The sequence below is a fragment of the Sciurus carolinensis genome, chromosome 10 (genome assembly GCF_902686445.1).
Source record: "Sciurus carolinensis chromosome 10, mSciCar1.2, whole genome shotgun sequence".
In the NCBI taxonomy this organism is placed as follows: Eukaryota; Metazoa; Chordata; class Mammalia; order Rodentia; family Sciuridae; genus Sciurus; species Sciurus carolinensis.
Window position 1 is genome coordinate 75,869,986 of NC_062222.1, and position 19,647 is coordinate 75,889,632.

Here is a 19,647-nt window from a genome sequence, read left to right on the forward strand (position 1 = left end):
CAGCTCCATTTTGGTGGAAGAGAATGGCAGAAGGAAGCAGCTCACATGGTAATCAGGAAGCAAAGAGAGAGGTCTCCACTTGCCAGATACAAATATGTACCCCAAAGCCACGCCCCCATTCCCACCTCCTCAGCCACACTCTACCACCTCAGTTAATCCCTATCAGGGGATTAATTCACAGATTAGGTTAAGACTCTCCAATCATTTCTTCTCTGAACCTTCTTGCATTGTATCACACATGAACTTTTGGGGGACACTTCACATCCAAACCATTACAGACAATGTTGAATGGAAGAGGTGAAAGAGGGCATCCTTGTCAAGCTCCAGTTTTTAGAGGAAATGCTTCCAGTTTTTCTCCATTCAGAATGATGTTGGCTTTGGGTTTAGCATATATAGCTTTCACAATGTTGAAGTATGTTCCTGCTATCTACAGTTTTTCTAGTGTTTTGAACATGAATGGATGCTGTATTTTGTCAAGTGCTTTTTCTGCATCTATTGAGATAATAATGTGATTCTTGTTTTTAAGTCTATTAATGTGAATTACATTTATTGATTTCTGTATGTTGAAACAACCTTGCATCCTGGGATAAACTCCACTTAAGTGTGTACTATCTTTAAAAAACCAATAACCCAATCAATAAATGGGCAAAGGAACTGAATATGCCCTTCACAGAAGAAATATGACCAGTCAACAAATATATGAAAAAATGTTCAACATCTCTAGCAGCTAGAGAAATACAAATTGAAGCTACATTGAGATTTCATCTCACTCCAGTCAGAATGGCAAGAATCAAGAATACAAGCAACAATAAATGTTTGTGAAGATGTGGGGAAAAGGGCACACTCACACGTTGCTGGTGGGACTTTGAATTGGTGCAACCATATGCAAAGCAGTATGGAGATTCCTCAGAAAACTTGGAATGGAGTTACCATTTGACCCAGTTATCCCACTCTTCTGTATTTACCCAAAAGACTTTAAATCAGCATACTGTGGTGATGTGGCCACATCAATGTTTATAGCAGCTGAATGCACAATAGCTAAACTATGGAATCAGCATAGATGCTCTTCAACAGATGAAAGGATAAAGAAAACGTGGTACATATACACAATGGAATATTATTCAGCCATAAAGAGAAACAAAATTTTGGCATTTGCCAGTGTGGATGTAATTGGAAACTATCATGCTAATTGAAATAAACCAATCCCCCAAAAGCAAAGACTGAATGTCCTCTCTGATATACAGATTCTAATTCACAATAAGTTGATGGGTAGGGAAGAATAGAAGTTCTTTTGATTAGACAAAGGGGAATGAATGAAGGGGGAATGGGAATAGGAAAGATACTAGAATGAATTGGAAATTAATTTCCTATGTTCATATATGAATATATGAATAATGTAATTCTACATCCTGTACAACCAGAAGAATGGAATGTTATACTCCATGTATATATAATGTGTCAAAGTACACTCTACTGTCATGTATGACTAAAAAGAACAAATAAAAAAAAACACATTCATGTATTCTGCTTTATATTGATATATCACCTATCACTATATATCTATTAGGTGCTTTTATCGCCCACTGAATTCAAAGTAGGGAGAGAATGATTTAGGTGCCAAAGAAATAGCTTTGAAATTTAGCTATAGCCAACAATTCCTCTCCTTAACTACAAACCTTTGATCCTCTGTGGTCAAAAATATCTGACCCTAAACCACATGGGACAGATGACTGGCATTTTGCCATTAGATATTCTTTGGGATTAAGGCAAACACAAATACTGTTGATCAGTTTAGGGAAGGGTTAGAAAGGAAGGTAATAAATTAAGCACATCATGCCTATATTAATATAATATTTTTACATATTGGGGATTGAACCTAGGGGTGCTTTACCACTGAGCTACATCCTCCAGCCCTCCTACCCGCTTTTAAATTTTGAGATGGGGTCTCACTAAGTTTCTGAGAGTCTCTTAATTGCTGAGGCTGGCTTCAAACTTGGAATCCTCCTGCCTTAGCCTTCTGCTTCACTGGGATTCCAGGTGTGCACTACTACACCTGGTGTGAATGCATTTTTTTTATCAGATCGTTTTCTCTTTATGAGGAAAACTTGACCCAGTTTTTCCAACTGAGTCCCGCCTCCTAGTAGTCCATTCAACTATCAATGAACTAGCTCACATGATTAATTAATTGGATTCATTTACTAATGATGTCAGACTCTTCATGATCCAATCATTGCCTAAAACCTCACACTCACCTCTGAACCTTGCTACACTTGCTTTCAACACATGAGTTTTTTGGGGGGACATTTCAGATCTCAGTCATAAAAATATCTTAACTATTGTGAACAGTGCCACAATAAATATGGACATGTGTGTATTTCTTTTGTATGTTGACTTCATTTCTTCTAGATATGAACCCAGGAGTAGGATAGCTGGATCTTGTGGTAGTTCTATATTTAGTTTTCTGAGCAACTGTCTCACTGTTTTCCATAGTGGTTGCACTAATTTACATTCCCACCAACAGTGTATAAGGGCTTATTTTTATCCACATCCTTTCCAGCATTTGTTAGTTTTAGTTTAAAAAATATATATAAGATAGTCATTCTAACTGGAGTGATTTGGTATCTCATTGTAAGTTTGATTTGCACTTCCCTGATTGCTAATGATTTGATCGTTTTTTCATGTATTTATTAGTCATTTGTTTTTATTCTTTTGGGAAAAGTCTACTCATATCATTTTTCAATTTTTCAATTGGATATTTTTTGTTAAATCTTCTGGGTTCTTTATATATTCTGAATATTAACACTCTATCAGATGAGTAATTGAAAAATATTTTCTCCCGTCCTGTAGGTTGTCTTTTTACTCTGTTGATTGTTTCTTTTACTGTACAAAAGTTTTTTATTTTGATGTAATCCCATTTCTTATTTTTTGCTTTTGTTTCCTGTGCTTTTGGAGTCCTATCCTGAAAAGTATTGACTGTACCAATATCTTGAAATGATTGACCTACATTTTCCTCTGATACTTTCAGAGTTTCAGGATTAAGGTCTTCAATCCATGTTGAGCTGATTTCTTGCACAGGGTGAGAGATAGAGAACAAGTTTCAATTTTCTACTTGTGGATATCCAGTATTCCAAGCACCATTTTTTTAAGAGACTGTCCTTTTTCCAATGTATGTTTTTGGCACCTTCGCGGAGAATCAGTTGGGTTTCTTTCTGGGTTTTCTGTTCTGTTCCACTGTTGCATTTGTCTGTTTTTATGCCAATACCACTTGCCAGATACCATGCTGTATTTGTTACTAGGACTCTTTAGTGTGTGTTGAAATCTAATATTGTGATCCCTTTAGCTTTGCTCTTTTTATTTAGGATTGCTTTGGCTATTTGGGATTTTTTGTGCCTCCATATGAATTTTAGGATTTTTTTTTTTCCTAGTTTTGTGAAGACTGTCTTTGGTATTTTGGTGGGGATTGCATTGAATCTGTATATCACTCTGAGTTTTAACAATGTTAATTCTTTCTATCCATGAACATGGGAGGTGTAGCCACTTTTTAGTGTCTTCTCTAGTTTTCTTCTTCAGTGTTCTATAATTTTTATTGTTGAATAAAATAAAACTTCTTTGATTTTGTTTATTCCTAGGTGTGTGTGTGTGTGTGTGTGTGTGTGTGTGTGTGTGTTTGTGTTTGTATGTGATTATCATGAATGAGGTTGTTTTCTGATTTCTTTCTCAGCAAATTCATTATAGGGGTATAGAAATGCTAAGTTTGATTATTTTCTAATTGTCTTCTGTGCATCTTCTTGTCTAGTACAATTTATATTTTCACATGCTATCATGATGGCAGTTATCATTCTTCCACTTCTGGATGTAGGACTCAAAGTATCTCTTGTAAGGCTGGTTTGGCAGTCAAATTTTCTCAGATCTTCCTTATCTTAGATGGTCTTTATTTTTTCTTTACTTTGAAGGGTAACCTTGCTGCTGATTATGGTAATCTTGGTTGGCATGTGTTTTCTTTCAAGATTTTAAATGTGTCATTTCTTACACTGACCTGTAGGATTTCTGCTGAGAAATCTACCATTAGTTTAATCAGGTTACCCTTAAACATGGCTTAGAACTTGCAGATTTAAAAATTCTTTCTTTGTTTCATATTTTTAGCACATTGATTATCAAATGTAGTCCAAATCTTTTCTGGTCATATCTATTTGGGGTTCTACTATACCTGAATGTCCATGTCTCCTATACCTGAGTGTCCATGTCTTTCCCAGGAGTAGGGAAGTTTTCTGCTATTATTTTATTGAATAGATTTTCTATGCCCTTAACTTTTATTTCTTCCTCTTTAGGTATGCCCATGATGGGGGTATTTTATCTTTTAGTAATGTCCCAAATATCTTGAAAGTGTTCTTCATTTTTTCTTATTCAAAAAAATTTTTGGTCTGAACATGATATTCCAAAAGATACGTCTTCATGTTCTGATGTTCTTCATTCTTTTATTCTGCTTGATCTAGCTTGTTGTTGAGACTTCCAACTGTTTTTTTTTTTTTTTTTTTCTTGTTGGTTGTGAATTGAATCCAGGGGTACTCAACCACTGAGCCACATCTTCAGTCCTTTATACATTTTATTTTAAGACAAGGTATCTCTAAGTTGCTTAGGATCTTGCTAAGTTGCTGAGTCTGACTTTGAATTTGTGATCCTCCTGCCTCAGCCTGAGAGACTGGGTTACAAGTGTGTACCACTATTCCTGGCTCAACTGATTTTTAAAATTTGATTTATAGAGCTCTTCATTTGCGATATTTCTGATTGTTTTTCAAAGTTTCTCTGCCGAATTTTTGGTTCATATCCTGCATTGTCTTTCTAATTTCATTTAAATTTGTATTTTCTCAGACTTCATTGAGATTAAAAAATCATTCTTTTGAATACTTTATCAGACATTTCAACCACTTTGATAACTTTGGAATCTGGTACTAGAGAGTTCTGAATTTTAGGAGGTATCATATTAACTGGTTCCCCCCCCCCCCCCCCCATATTTCTTGTGTTCCTATGTTGAAATTTATGCCTGTGGTGGAATGGATATCTCTACCATTGTTATGGGAGGGCTTTCTTAATGCCTTTCTCTCAGAGATGTGTCATGGAGTATTGGTTTATTATGCAATATTGAGTTTACTTCCATATAACCTCCCTGTGCCTTGTTTGCCTGTGATTAGTGAGTTTAGGTGCAGAGCATCCTACATGGGAATAAGAGACCCACTATGTGGGTCATATAAGAGTAAGTCCCCTCTATCAGTTCAGGCAGGTGTGTAGACAACAGAGTGTGTGTGGTGCAGCCTGTGTGGTTACTCCTATAATGGGAGTGATGACTCTGTCTGGTGATGGATTTTTTCAGGCACTGTTACTTGAAAAGGTCTCTGGTACTGTCTGTACCAGTAGTGGTAGGGGACCATTTTAGTCAGCTTTTCCCCTGCTGTGACTAAAAGATCTGACCAAAAGAATTATAGAGGAGGAAAAGTTTGTTTGAGGGCTCACAGTTTCAGAGGTCTCAGTCCACATACAGCCAGTTCCATCATGGCAGAAGTGTGGCAGAGGGAAGCAGCTCACATGGTGATCAGAAAGCAGAGCAAGAGATTCTACTTGCCAGATACAAATATATATCCCAAAGCCACACAATTCCCACCTCCTCCAGCTACACCCTACCACTTCAGTTACCACTCAGTTAACCCTTATCAAGGGGTTCATTCACTGATTGGGTTAAGACTCTCACAACCCAATCATGACTCTTCTCAACCTTCTTGCATTGTCTCACATGTGAGATTTTGGGAGGCACCACATCTAAACCATAACAGGGACTGAAGTACTTGTCCTCTGACTAGACACTGGTGTGGGAGTAGGTGCTTCACAGGAGGAGGTGAGGTCAGGAACCACAGCACTGTGACACTCACACCCTGTCTTGTCAGCAATGTGATATCAGAAAAGGCACAGGGATGACTGACATTGGAGACTTGCACAGGTCCGGTGGCAGCAGGTATTGTATTTTTCTTCTCTGCTGTCACTGGGGGTGTACCTTCCCAGGAAAAGTTGTATAGCTGCATACTGAAATAAGTGATTGTGGGAGAGCACTGAAACTCAACAGGAAAACAAAAACAAAAGGAACATCCCCCCCACCCCCCCCAGAATATTAAAATCCGCAGACCTTGGATAGTAGCACAGCAAGAGAAACAAAATATCCCAACCCCTGCCCCTCCCCCACCTTAACACCTGGGGGAGAATGAGTCTTCCCTCTGTAGGAGTAAAGGTAAAGAAGAGTCTCGTCCAGCAAACTACTATCACAGAGGCTGGTAATCCTAGCTATTGGAAAGCTTCACAATCCTTCCAGACTTCCAGTCTAACTGCACAGAGGCCTGACTTTGGAAAAGGAATTCACCTTATCTCCCAGAAAATCCCCAGGGTGCTGTAGCCAGGAGCCATCTTTAAAAGGGACCTATTGTCTGAATATGAACTGCTCCAGGAGACAGAAATCTCTGCATATTCCTATCTCTGGGACCCCATAGACATTCCACTGCACCGACTCAGCAAGTAGCTGCCTCATGAAGCAAACTTGGCACAGTAGAGTGACTCCAGCACAAATCCTTGGAGAGCACTGCCCTATTTGGGAACAGGTGGTGTGGTACGGAGAGGAACAGGGTGCAGTACACTGCCCTTGAGAACAAGGGGATTCATCCAGAGACCTGTCACTCAGACATGGGAGGTGGGCAGTCACATGCTGTTTCACAAGGCTGCCAGATCCAAAGGAAGTTACAGTCAAGGTTCCTGCCACCCCTCTCCCAGCACTGCCCATGGGCACCAGTTACTAACAAGGCAGAGAAAGAACTCTGTGATTCTAGTGCTCCCTGATCACAGAGAGGGGCTCGAAGGTCTCCAATAATGATCTGATTGTCACTCTTATCTTGGGGTTAATAGTTCCTCAATGCATGCCACATAGTTCACATTCCAAGAAAGCATTTCCTGGCTTTTAGGATGTCTGATATCCTGTATGGATCTCCCAGCAACTGCAGGTCAAAGGATGACAGATGCTGCAGCATGGCCACCTGGACCTGAGCAGAGATTAGGGAACCTGAAGAAGGATCCCAAGATAGACTGAGAACATTTTTTTTTTTTTCAAAAGGGAATTTTGAGAATGACATCATTTATGTAAAAGCCCAAAACACAAACCCCCGAGAAAGAAAAGTCTGAAGAAATGTTTAATATGAAAATGCTACAAAAATTCAAGGCACAAGTAAAGGGAAAGAAAGATCTTGTTTTCTTGAGGCAAGTCCCAGGGCTGATGCACAGGAGGTGATTAATTTGCCTATAGTGCTCACAGATGTTTTAGAGACATGCATGTGTACATCTGGCATCAATAAATCAGCAAGGTGAGGAATAGAGGACAGAGAAGGAGAGGAACCATCCCCTCCCAAAATACCCAAAACTTTTTCCTAAATCTTTAGGATACAGAACATTAAATGCAGACACGATCATGGGAGCCATCTACTTCATATACTATGAACAGAATAGCTCATAATTTTTAGTAAAGGGATGAATACAAATATTTTGTAATTTCCTTCATAAATTTATTTCAGACTCACACATACAGTTTTAGTTTTTACTGTTAAATTTCTTGAGTCACAACAAGGAGATTTAAAATACTGTTTTTTTTTTTTCTTACTTCCCTATGGAGCTAGCTTTCAGTTTAAATTTCAGCATATAGTGATATATGAAGAATGTCAATGCACTTTATCTACTAAAAGTTCTCTTGTAAGAAAAATTACTAGTTAAAAGGGGTGGTGCATATCTTAAGTCTGTATCAGGGAAAGAGAAATTATGTGTTTGATCTCAGGAGTTTAGTATTGTGTCGTGATACCATTTAACTCAACTGCAGTCTAAAATTATATGTGAATTCTTGACTGTTTTGATTGTCAATCTAGGGTGGAAAACCATTTTGATAGAAGTGTCAAGGAAATGATGAACGAATGGTGAAGATATCAACTTGGTTAGCTTATTATTATTTTTTTGACGTCCACATGATTCTTCTTGTACTATATCATGATTGAACAAAAAAGGCATTAATTCAAAGACCAGAAATTCAGTGAGTTTTAAACTAATCACCTCAAGGTGTACTGGATTTATCTGCAATATCCTTTACATATTGATGATTATGCTTACTTGGTTCCCTTGGTTTGTATTCAGTATTTGTGCCACAGACGGGAAATCATTAATGAATGACTTTAAAATGCAAATTGTCAAGGTCAGAATTTCAAAAACAGAAGCTTGTTGATTGAACTTGCACTGCATTTTATTTCTCTTTAACAGTTTGTTAGATTATCAATCAAAATGTTGACTGTAATTTTTTATGAATTATAAAAGTCATTTTTCAGTCTATGTCTAATTGAGCTTAATGTGAGAGAAAAATCTTTTGGACAGAGAGGAGATGGGAATATAATCAGTGTAAACAATACAGATACATTATTCTATGGAACCAAGGTGTCCCAGAGAACTTGGTTGTAATTAGAATGTTTGTAAAATAAATTTAGCTCCCCAATGTCTCTCTTTATGAAAAGGGGGCTATACTTCTTATGAAAGACACCTTTTGAGGTCTCTTTCTAGCTCATCATCTTTAGGAAACATCCTCTTACCTCCTGGAACGCTGCCTGCCATATTGTGATGATATAGCATGTGATCATGTGTCTACTGCCATCAAGAATGCGCATCTGATTCACACTAGATCAATACTGTAAAATCTACTTCCCTGAAAATTTTCATTTGAAACCTGAGTCTAGACACATCTGTTAGTGCTTTTATGTTTTCCTCCTTAGTTTCCATGAGACACTTCATGGCTTACTAGTATGTTTCCTTGTGCCTTTTATTTGTTCACATTGGTATCTATTGCTGAAACCAAATTTAATTTTTCTTTGGGGGTAAACCTTATGGATCTAGTTGAAAAGGTTGGCTCACTATTTACTGCCAAGACCTTAGGAGACACAGTTAACAGTGAGATTTCCCATGTGCTGTTTCCTCTCAGCCTTCCCACACACAGCTCGTACAAAACTGCCCCATCTCAGGCTTTTTTCCAGACAGAGCTTACTCCAGATTACACATTTCTTTCGGAGGCATAGAAATATCCTTGCCTTACCACGCTTAAAGTTCTTCTGATTTTACTTTGAAATTTGTAGTTTCAAGACAATGTGGGCTTTCATATTTTATTGAATACAAATAAAAATAAACTACCAAATTTTATCTGTTTTAATAATAGTTTTAAAAGTTCTCAGTTCCTCCTTGTCTTTCTTCTCTAATTTGTCTTGTGATATCAACCTGACTGTCCCTGTAAAAAAATGGTTCTAGTTGAACCTTTCTGAAAGGTCTTGCTTTTCTGAAAATTTGTGATTGCCTCTATTTTGTCTAAAAAAAATGTTCATATGATTAAAGGTTTTTATAAAAGCAAAATTTGTTAAACTTTTCAATTATTATTGAAGGTCAAATAGTACATATTTTAGGCATGTGAGCCACATATTCTCTACCTCAACTATTCGATACTGCTATTTCAGCAAAAAATGTAGTCATGATACATAAGCAAATGGGTGAGGCAGTGTCCAATAAAACTTTATTGACAAAAACAGTGGTAGGCAGAGTTGACCAAAAGCCTCCTGTGAGATCTAGCCTGGCCCAAATTTTTAATTTTACTTTCTATTTCATCTCCACTAAAATTGATCCCCCCCCCCCCCTCTCTCTCTCTGTCTCTCTCTCTTTGTTTGCATAGGTACTCTACATTCACTTCTCTATGCTTCCACTCCTTTGAATGAAAGTTGGCTTAGGGTATAGGGTGATGTTTTTTGTTTTTGTTTTTTTCTCAAGCAAATTTCTATAAAAGTTACCTTTATTTCAACTTTATTGTAATTTATTGTCATATGACTTGTTAAGCTTAAGATGAGTGGTTGAAACAATTTTAGCTTAGAGTGGTGGTGCATGCTGAAAGTTCCAAGTAGTCAGGAAGCTGAGGCAAGAGGATCACTTGAGGCCAGGAGTACAAGGTCAACCTAGGCAACATAGTGAAGCCCTGTTTAAATATGTATTTTAGCTCAATAATTAGAATATCCAACTAGTGTATCTCTTTTAATAGACTTTATGAATTCCAAAAAGCACAGATCTCTGCTTTGCAGAAAGTAGGCATTAAATAATTATTTGATTAATATATTTAAAACTTTATATAAATGGAGTTCTTCAAATTCTCCTTTTATTAGATGAATAAGTGTGAACTCTGTATGAAGATCAGTGTTAAAAGCAAACTTCTGAAGTATTAATCTTTAAAAAATATCGTCAGTCACTTGTGGTCCAGTATTATTGAATTTACATTGATACTTTTGCTAGTATAGTTTGCTACATATGCAACCCATTGGCCACTTGGGGATTGACAACTTTCCTACCACTCCTTACAAAGAACTTCCCAAGAAACTGGGATAGATAATCTATGTGCCATATGTGCTGTTAAGATAAAGTTGGATATGCACTAATCAAGTGGTTTCCATGAGAAACACAAGGCCTCCAAAATATGAAAAAATCTTTTTAATTGTAGTACTTATGGTAGTCACTCCAAAGAGCAAAATTACATTTCAATTTTTTTTTTAATCTTAAAAAAGGAGTTAAATATCCAAAGCTGAAATATCTTGGAGCAGAAACACTGTGACTGTTAAAAATGTTATATAAACAAGTAAAAAAAGTTTTCTCTCTTTCATATTGCCTATAAAGTCTTTAAATTAGTGCTTATCCTGAAAGAGAGTTTTTTTTTTTTCTCTGTGCAAAATGGCGGGGTCTAAGTTATAGGGTGTCCCTCAACCATAGTAGGTTGCAGGCAAGGGAACAGGAGAGTCAACCCTGAATTCCCTTAGCTGAGTGCATTGGTAGAGAGCATCTTCATTGACGTACCAGTCCCAGGACAATCCAGGTTTTTTTTTTTGTTTCTTTTGAGGAAGGTATTGGATAAGGAAAAAAGATTAAATGCTGTTAATTTTTTTTTTTTTTTTTTTAGTACTAGGGATTGAATCCAGGAGTGCTATACTACTGGGGTACATCCCTTGTTCCTTTTTAATTTTTGAGATAGGGCCTCACTAAATTGCTGAGACTGATCTTGAACTTGCGATCCTCCTGCCTCAGCTTCCTGAATTGGTGGGATTACAGGGGCATACCACTATACCTGGCCTAACACTGTTATTTTTTAATGTCTCAAAAGTCAGCTGGTTTGAAGCTAGAAATGTGTTTATGAAAAAGACAACGTATATAGAAGCACCTTAAAAATTAAAATGGTTATCAAATTTATTTCTGTTATTATCTTCCAAGTGCAATATAGTTATCACACAAAATAAATATTACTATTATAATTCAAAATCTTCTAAGTTATTCTATATTGTAACCTCTAGAAGCAGATATAAATATGTAATTTGTTTAATCGGGAGTAGCATATTGAAAGATTATTTTTGTCCTTGATCATTTTAAGCGTTCCTTACTTGCTTTATCTTCCTTTTGAGCTGCTTCTATCTATATCTATCAGTCTCATTCTTTGAATTTTTTTTAAGTAAAATCCCTGCTTTTGTTTTTTTGTGTGTAGGTAGTTAAAAAGTCTTACTTGTCTTGCAAAATTCTCTAAGCAGTATGTTAGTTCATCTCTGTAAGGTATAAAGCCACCTTTCTCTCCCGCTATAGGAATCACCTGTCAATCTGCATTAAGCCCACCTCTCCCGTTACAGGAATTTCCGGCTTACGTTGCCATAATCTTGCTGCCTCCCACATTACATTCTAATATGTCATTGGTCCATCAGTCAGTCTGTAATAATTCTCCTCCGTGATTGGTTCCTCCCGGCCTGCAATTTTCCGATATCTGAGGAGAAACCCTGCGCCATTTTCTTCTTTTCCTTCTTCCCTTTTCCCTGAGGGGACGTGAATTGTCCGCATAAAATAAAAGTTCTTCGTGTGAGACCTGTGTCTGTGGAGCGTTTTTCTGGGAGTTATCCACGAACCAAAACTGCCCCTAACAATCTCCTCTACCTTTTCCTCCTCCTTGAATCTAACTTTGCTTTTTCTTCCTTAGAATAGTATTATATAAATGCAATGGATAAGAGAAAAATTCACAATTTGTTATCTTTTTTACTTATTGTATTTTCATCATAATTATAAATGACAGACAAAACTACTAACTTAAGTTTCATAGAGATTATAGGTTAGAATTTGTCAATGTCTTTGAAAACAGATTCTACTCCCATTACATTCAATGAAAAGAATATATTAAAGGGGATAAATAACTCACAGTCTCTTGTGGATTGCTGAAGAAAAGCTCCCCAAACTATACTCTTGCACTAGGTTGTGAGGGAGCTGCAGGCTGTGCTGAGCACCACCTGTGTTATGACCTAAATCAGCAAGAACCCTACTCCATGTCCTGTCTTTTTCCTCATGTGTTATGGTTTGGACATGTGGTGTTCTCCAAAAGCTCAATATGAAACAAAGCAAGATAGTTTAGTGGTGAAACAATTGGGCTTATATAGCACATTAGTTCACTTGAATTGACAGGGTGGTAACTGTAGACCAGTAGGGCGTGGCTGGAGGAGGTGGGGCACTGGGGGCATACCTTTGGGGTTTATATTTTTTTCCCTGGTGAGCAGAGCTTTCTCTGTTTCTTGGTGCCATGTCCTGAGCTACTTTTCTTCCCCACACCCTCCTACCATGTTGTTCTGCCTCACCTAAGAACCAGAGCAACAAATTCAGCTATCTTTGGACTGAGACCTCGGAAGCTCAGCCCTAAATGAACTTTTCCTTCTCTAAGGTTGTTCTTGTCAGATCTTTTGGTCACAATGATAAAAAAAAACTAACTAAAACATCATGTAATCTGGTTCTGAATCGAAGTCTAGTATGAATGAATTTGGGTGGACTCTGAACCATGAGAAAACTTGTCTGTACAGGAGTCTAAAAAATGTTTAATTTTTTCCCATCTTTCTCTGGTGGGCAGAGAGACATGTTAGAATGGGTATGTGTAAGTAGTGAATGAGCTCATTCCCGTGTCCACCATTGCAGTCAACAGTTTCTGTTTTCTTTTTTTCTAGTACCCACATTCTCCTCACTGATAAACAGTAAAATGACTAGAATTTGAAAACTGAGTTATGAATCAAGTCATATCAGGCTGCATTGAGGACCTATGAGAAGAATAATTGCAAGCTATGTTGAGATGTAAAGGAGAGACGAGTTAGGAAAGGTTTCATAAAGAATCTTGACCTCCTATGCTGGGGTCCCTCACTTTCATGACATTGGTCTGAAGCTTTCCTTTCTCTGCTCTAGTTCAGATACCCCACTCTGGGCTGTGTCCCTTGTCCAGAATTCCTCTTCAGATGCCTAGGCTGTTACACACTGCATTCTGCTGTGCTGTCTCTGCTCATTTCCCTCATGCTCTGACATGGAGGTAACTTGCTGTCCTCAAGTTTGCACGAGTCCACGCTTGGGCTCCAAGCACTCCAGAATGAGCTTTCCCAGACAGAAGCACTCTTCATCTTGCTCAGGATCAGAAACCTCAGTGTCTCTTTACTATCCCACTGCAAGGTAACCCTCTCAGCTGGTTTGACTCTTCATGTTGGCTCACCACCTTGCCATGTGGACATCTTCCTCACCCTTCTCAGGTTCCAATATCCCTTGCCAGGCTACCTCTCCCTGCACCATGGGGACATTTTCCTCACTGGGTTCAGCCTCTGATACCATGCTCTGGACTACTGTAGCTCCTCTCTACCCTGACAGCCATTTGGTTGACCCTGCTAAGTGGCTTTTGACCTGAATTGTTCAGTAAGGGAATAGAAAGGAAGAAAAAGAGGAGATAGCAGCTGACACCTGGAACATGGTGTTAGGGAAATTGGGGTACAAAATGAGGTAAGACTCAAAGGTATAAATTGTGCATTTGAGGGGAACAGTGATTATCATGGTTTCTGGATCATAGAGTACTTGAGAGGACTAGAATTTTAAAGGATATAGAGTAATGAGGCTGTTATTGAAGTCCTTAAATTGTTAGGAAATGATATTGCATTGGCAATAAATGCTTGGGTAAATATGTGATCAGTTTGCACTTCAGAAAATTCACATTGAAGTGTGTAGTAGGTATAGGGAAACAGAACACTTTAAACTAATTGCTTTGAGAATTGAGAAAATGACCTGAATCAGGGCTACAATAGAAGGGAGGAGAGAAGGGATGCCACTGTATGACTTTATCTTCAGGATGCCCAGCCAAGCTTGAGCTGTCTTGTGAAGGCCTGACCTTATACCTAAGAGAGGACTTTCATCAAGCTAACTTCCAGGTACCTTGGATTTTGTGGGTGCTCTGGATGTTGTGGTTGTAGACACTATAGTTGCATCACCTAGATTCTTCCTTCAGGATTGGGACACTAATTTCCCCACCCCAGAACTTCCCCACTGACAGCTCACATCTAAGTCCCTCTTCATAATTTCCCTTAAGTCAAAGGAAACTGCCTGTGCTCTTCATAAAGTTGCAGCCCACATTTGATGACTTGTCAATGAGGGGATACAAAACCCTGTTCCCCTTGCCTCACTTGATTTAGGAAAACTATGAGAGAACATCCCAGCTTCAGATGTCCTCACCTTGAGGTTGGTTGAGACCTACTTTGCAATTATATCGTAGTTCTACCTTCCCCCTGACCATTCCTGTTCCCCTGATCCTTCATAGGTATTGCTTTTGACAGTATGACCCAATATGCCTCCTGTATGTACTCTCAGTCTCAAGTTTGGTTCTGATAAACTGGATTTAAAATAAATTCGTTCTAAAGGCAGGTGTTGGTAATTATTCTCTCTGACCTCGGTTAACATCCCTTGTTGTCATGTATAGAGTTGTTAATTTAGAAAGAATTGCACCTTCCAAAAGCGTTTTATTCACTCTGAGAAACTAGTTCAGACATAGGGAAAATTTAGTTCTTTAATAACTATACCTGATAAAAATTGAAATAAGCGTTGTCACCTATAGGTTTTAAAGATTTATTTACTTCCTCTGAATCACTGTAGCTATCATGTACTGAATCACTTCCCATGTGATGTGACGATGAATCACTCCCAGTGCAGTTCTTGACTTCCAGGAGACTCATGTCTATCATCATGGAGGCCATACAAAGATATCTACTTTAAATAATATATATTATATGATTTTGTACACCTCAAGGATACATTTAAATTTTTTTTATTGTTGTTATTTTCATTTTTGTTGTTTATGGGTGGGGGAACAATAAAAATAAATTGATGATAGATTGTATTTCTTGAGAGTCTAACATTTGAGCTTAGAACATTACCTGATACATAGTAGGTATCAATAAACATCTGTTAAATAAAAATCAGTTACCAAATAATTATTAACTCTGCAAGTAGAATAAATTAACAATGATAGGGGTTTAAAACTGGTAATCATCAGGTGCCAATCTCTTGCTATTCTTGCTGCATTTGTCTGAGTTTAAAATGTTTTGGGGGACTGAGGATATAGCTCAGTTGGTGGAGTGTTTCCCTTGCATGCAGAAAGCCCTGGATTCAATCCCCAGCATCACACACACATACAATGTCTTGGAGTTTGTTAGGGTTTTTTATTTATTTATTTATTTTTTGGTAATAAAGTGATCTATTCTAACATTGACTGAGAAGTGTGATTTGACAACGAATGATTTTCAAAGATGGAGGGCATGGATTGATTGTGAAGCAAAATGCTTTAGCAAACATCCAGATAATTTGATGCAAAAATGTGTTTGTTTTATTTAGCTAAATAATTCAGTCTAAAGTTCCATTCTCTCTCTCTCTGCCCCACCCTTAAAAATTTGTGTTTCTTTTTTCATTTTTGAACTAAAACTGAGAGTTAAACAGGGTCCCAAGATGGCTATCATGGTACAAAAGTCTTTTGAAACCTCGTTAGGCTAGTCTCTGGCAGACAAGGGGCCCAGTGCCTTTCCTCTCCTCACTGATGGATGAGAAGTGGAAGTCCTGCTGCTGTTGCTGCTGCTGTCACTCCTTCATGGCTTGGAGAAACCCCTGAGCCTACTCACTATTGCTTGTGAATAGAATGACCATCAGTCCTATTTGCCAGGGACTATCCCAGAGATTGTCCCAGTTTTAGTACTAAAAGTCCCCTGTCCTTAGACACTCCACAGTCTGCAACAAATCTGGAGAGCTGGTTGCCCTAGTAAATAAGGACTTTCCCATGAACATTTATTAGATGAAAGTGATTTGGTTAATTGCTGGTCTGTGCTAGGTGAAGAAGACATATCCTGCTTTGCTACAGATCTTACATGAACAAGTGAGTGAAATGAAAAAAGCTCTAGAACTGGACTGAATTCATTACCCTGGTTAAAAAAAAAAAAAAAAAAAAAAAAGGTAATATGCTTTAGTAGCCACCATCTCAGCTGGACTTGTCATCAGGAAAGAACTCAGTGGATCAAGAACTGAAAATTCTAAGAAGTCTGAGAGGTTTGAGGGAAAAAAAAAAAAAGTTTAAAATGAAGGTATCCTTTAGTTTGGGCCTCAAAGATAGAGTCTTAGACCAATTTGTGGAGTCCAGACGATGAGGTGGCAATGAGTCAAGAAGCCAGGAGGAAAGGAAGCCAATAAATATGTGTTTAAAATACTTCATTATGAGGATAGAGTACATGGTTAGCCTCACATCTCATATTTCTTCACTGTTTAACTTGAAACCTGCTGTCACAATTTTTGGCAGACATTTTTTCACAGATTTTATTCAGTCATATATTGATATGGCATGAATTGCTAAAGGTATATAATATCTTGGATTCTGTTTAGATTGCTATTACAATTGAAAATGGAGACCACCCTGTAAGCTTCATGAAGAAGGGTCTTGTCCTCTTGCCCTGTGCACTGACTGGTTTCTATCCTCACAGAGTTGACGGACCTGGTTGCATATGAATGACAATGTAAATGAAAAGTTAAATACACATAGCAACAAACAGAAGAATTACTAAAAGGCAGAGTGTAAATAGAATGTGAATTTTTTATAATAAGGCTTTGACTCTTAAAATGAGAAGTATGAGGTGGCACCTCATTCTACTGTCTGTCACTGATATGCCAGTGGAATTTAAGTTCTGAAAACCAGTCTTGACCAAGAAAGGTGGAAGTTATAGGTGGAGGTGGCAAAAAGGACAGGGAGGGAGAGAGTGCAAGATGAATAAGAAGAGAACTTGCACACAGACTTCAGATTTCTGCAGGAGTTTGGGTAGGGTACCTAGCTTGCACTAAGATCAAATTATTTTCTAATTAATTAAGTTTACTTTAAGTGATCTATAAAAACAAAATTGTTCATAATAATGTCAATGTTTCATATATTTATGCATTGTGTAATGCTTAAATCAGTTTACACATGTCCATCTCCTTAAGCAATTATCATTTCCAAGATGAAATTCTCCATTCTGGAGCTTGGGGTGAACAACAGGTCAAAATATTTTGAGGTACAACTTTTCATTCCTGAAGAAGTCCCTCCCTTCCTCTCCCCTTCCCACCCTTTTTTGGCTGGGTGAGATGCAGTTCTTAAAAAAAAAGAAAAAGAAAAAAAAGAAAAAGAAAAAGAAACAACAATAAAAAGAAGTCCCCCTTTTTAAATACAGGCGCCTCATGTAAAAGTGCGTGTGTGTGGTGGTGGTGGTGGGGCTGAATGAGGTCTGAGCAGGCCACCACCTCCCATGGAATTGCTGACCTTTGGTCTTCAAACCTGGCACAGGGCTGTTCCAGCACAGCTGGGGGAAATAGGCCAGGCCTGCAGGATCTGTGGGTATGTTTAATTTCTAGAGGACATTTGTTTTTCTCAACTCCTCTCCCCCTTCCAAAATCTGGCAAGCGTTAGTCATGTCCAGCTCGGCATGAACCCACAAGTGTGAGTGTGTAGCTGTGCGGGCCTCAGACCCGGCCCCGCCCGCCCTCGGGCGCACACTGACACACTTAGCCCCGAGCTGGCCCAGGCGCACTCCTGGTCTTGGCCGGGCTTCTGTCAAACCTCGGGCCCCAGGGTGCGCTCCGCCTCCTCCGCTTCAGGGGACGGCCTGGCCCAGCTGCGCCGTGTCGGATCCGAGCACAGGGAAGAAAGTTTTGGTGTGCGGACGGGAGTTGGGCCGCCGGAGGAAGAAAACCAAAAGAGGAGGGTCTCCACTCCAAGTTTGTGTGGCGGTCGCCGCGATCCTGGGGCGCGTGTCCCGCAGCTCACGGCAGCGGCCAGACTTCAGTCCTCCGGGCGGAATGGGACTATCTGTCGCGGTCCGAGACCGGCGCTAGAGGCTTGGTCGGAGGCCGGGGAGGAACTTGTCTTGAGAGCTGTCGCTGTGGGCCTTCATTGTCTGCAGGAACTCTCCAGAATCGGGAGGGGGAGGACTGGATCGCGCTTCCACTGGGATTCGTCAAGAGTTCCGGCAGCAGCTGTGGCGGCAGCGGAGACTCCCTTTGTCCTCTCAGGACCTCCCTCTCTCCCTCTCTACCTCCCTCTATCAGTTGGTGGGTCCAGCTGACCCGGCGCCGTCGCCCCAGCTGCTCGCAGCACCCCCATCCCAGGGCCAGTCCCTGGTGACTCCCGGCTCCTTCGTATCTACCCAGCCGAGCAGAGGGGTCTGCAAGCAGGAGGGAGTCGCAGGCCCCTGGCCACAGGATGGTGACCGGGGGGTCTTTGGCCCGCAGCTCCGGGAGCTGGCTGTTCCCCGGGCTGTGGTTGCTGGTGCTCAGCGGTCCTGGGGGGCTGCTGCACGCGCAGGAGGAGCCGTCCTGCAGAAGAGCCTTTGATCTTTACTTCGTCTTGGACAAGTGAGTGCCGGAGGGAGGTCAGGGTCTCCTGGTGAGGGCGGCACCGGATCAGCTGCAGTTAGGGAGGCTGAGATGAACGTGTGTGTCCTGGGGAGGGGTGTTGGAAACCCGCCGATGTGTGCCCTGTTGCTATCTCCTTTCGAAGGCCAGCGCTTTTGGATCTGTGTAGGCTGGAGAGGGGATGGAGTGGTGGTGATGGGAACTCAAGGCTACTGGGCTCTCTGGGGAGGTGGTGTATATTCACTGCTTGCCAGTTTGGGGGCCGCTTGGGATATGGGAGTCCGACCACTTGCGTAGCATTCTTGTCCCAAGGACTCTCCCTGCCTTGGTCCTAACCCACTCAGCACACTTAGGCTGTCTAAAGTTTCCCTGATTTTCATCCTGATCACGGGCGCTTTCATTGGAGCAAGGAAGAGCCTTAACGTGCTCAATATGGTTTGCATTTTCTACGAAAAAAGGCTTTCGTGTTTATTGTGAAAAGCAAATAATTAGTAGGGAGAGAGCCCCCAAATGGGAGGATGTTCTTGGCTTTGGCTAGCACCAAAGTTACTGCTTAGGGTATCCTCAGGTTGCTTGAAGAGGAGAGCAGCCAGGTTTCCCGTCTTCGTGGTACTGAAGAAATGTTTGCATTTTAGTTTTGTTTTTCTGACCAGTTTAATTTCCTTTTTCAGGTCTGGGAGTGTGGCACAAAACTGGATTGAAATTTACAATTTTGTCCAGCAACTTACTGAGAGATTTGTGAGGTATTTTTCCCACTTTACTTTTCTTGGCAATGGAGAGGAAATAGATCAAAATGTAGAAGTTCCCCTTTCCGAAACCTTTCGCAGG

At 39.7% G+C, this 19,647-nt stretch overlaps 1 protein-coding gene across 1 annotated transcript in view; it reads left to right on the forward strand.

Annotated features, from left to right (window-relative positions):
* The first annotated feature begins 17,922 nt into the window (after positions 1 to 17,922).
* Positions 17,923 to 19,647, forward strand: part of Antxr2 (ANTXR cell adhesion molecule 2) — a 139,758-nt gene continuing 138,033 nt past the window's right edge. The window contains exons 1-2 of the mRNA XM_047566694.1: positions 17,923 to 18,819; positions 19,491 to 19,562. Of these exons, the coding sequence (XP_047422650.1) occupies positions 18,668 to 18,819; positions 19,491 to 19,562 (224 nt within the window). The 5' untranslated portion in view covers positions 17,923 to 18,667. The remainder of the gene's footprint in view (positions 18,820 to 19,490; positions 19,563 to 19,647) is intronic.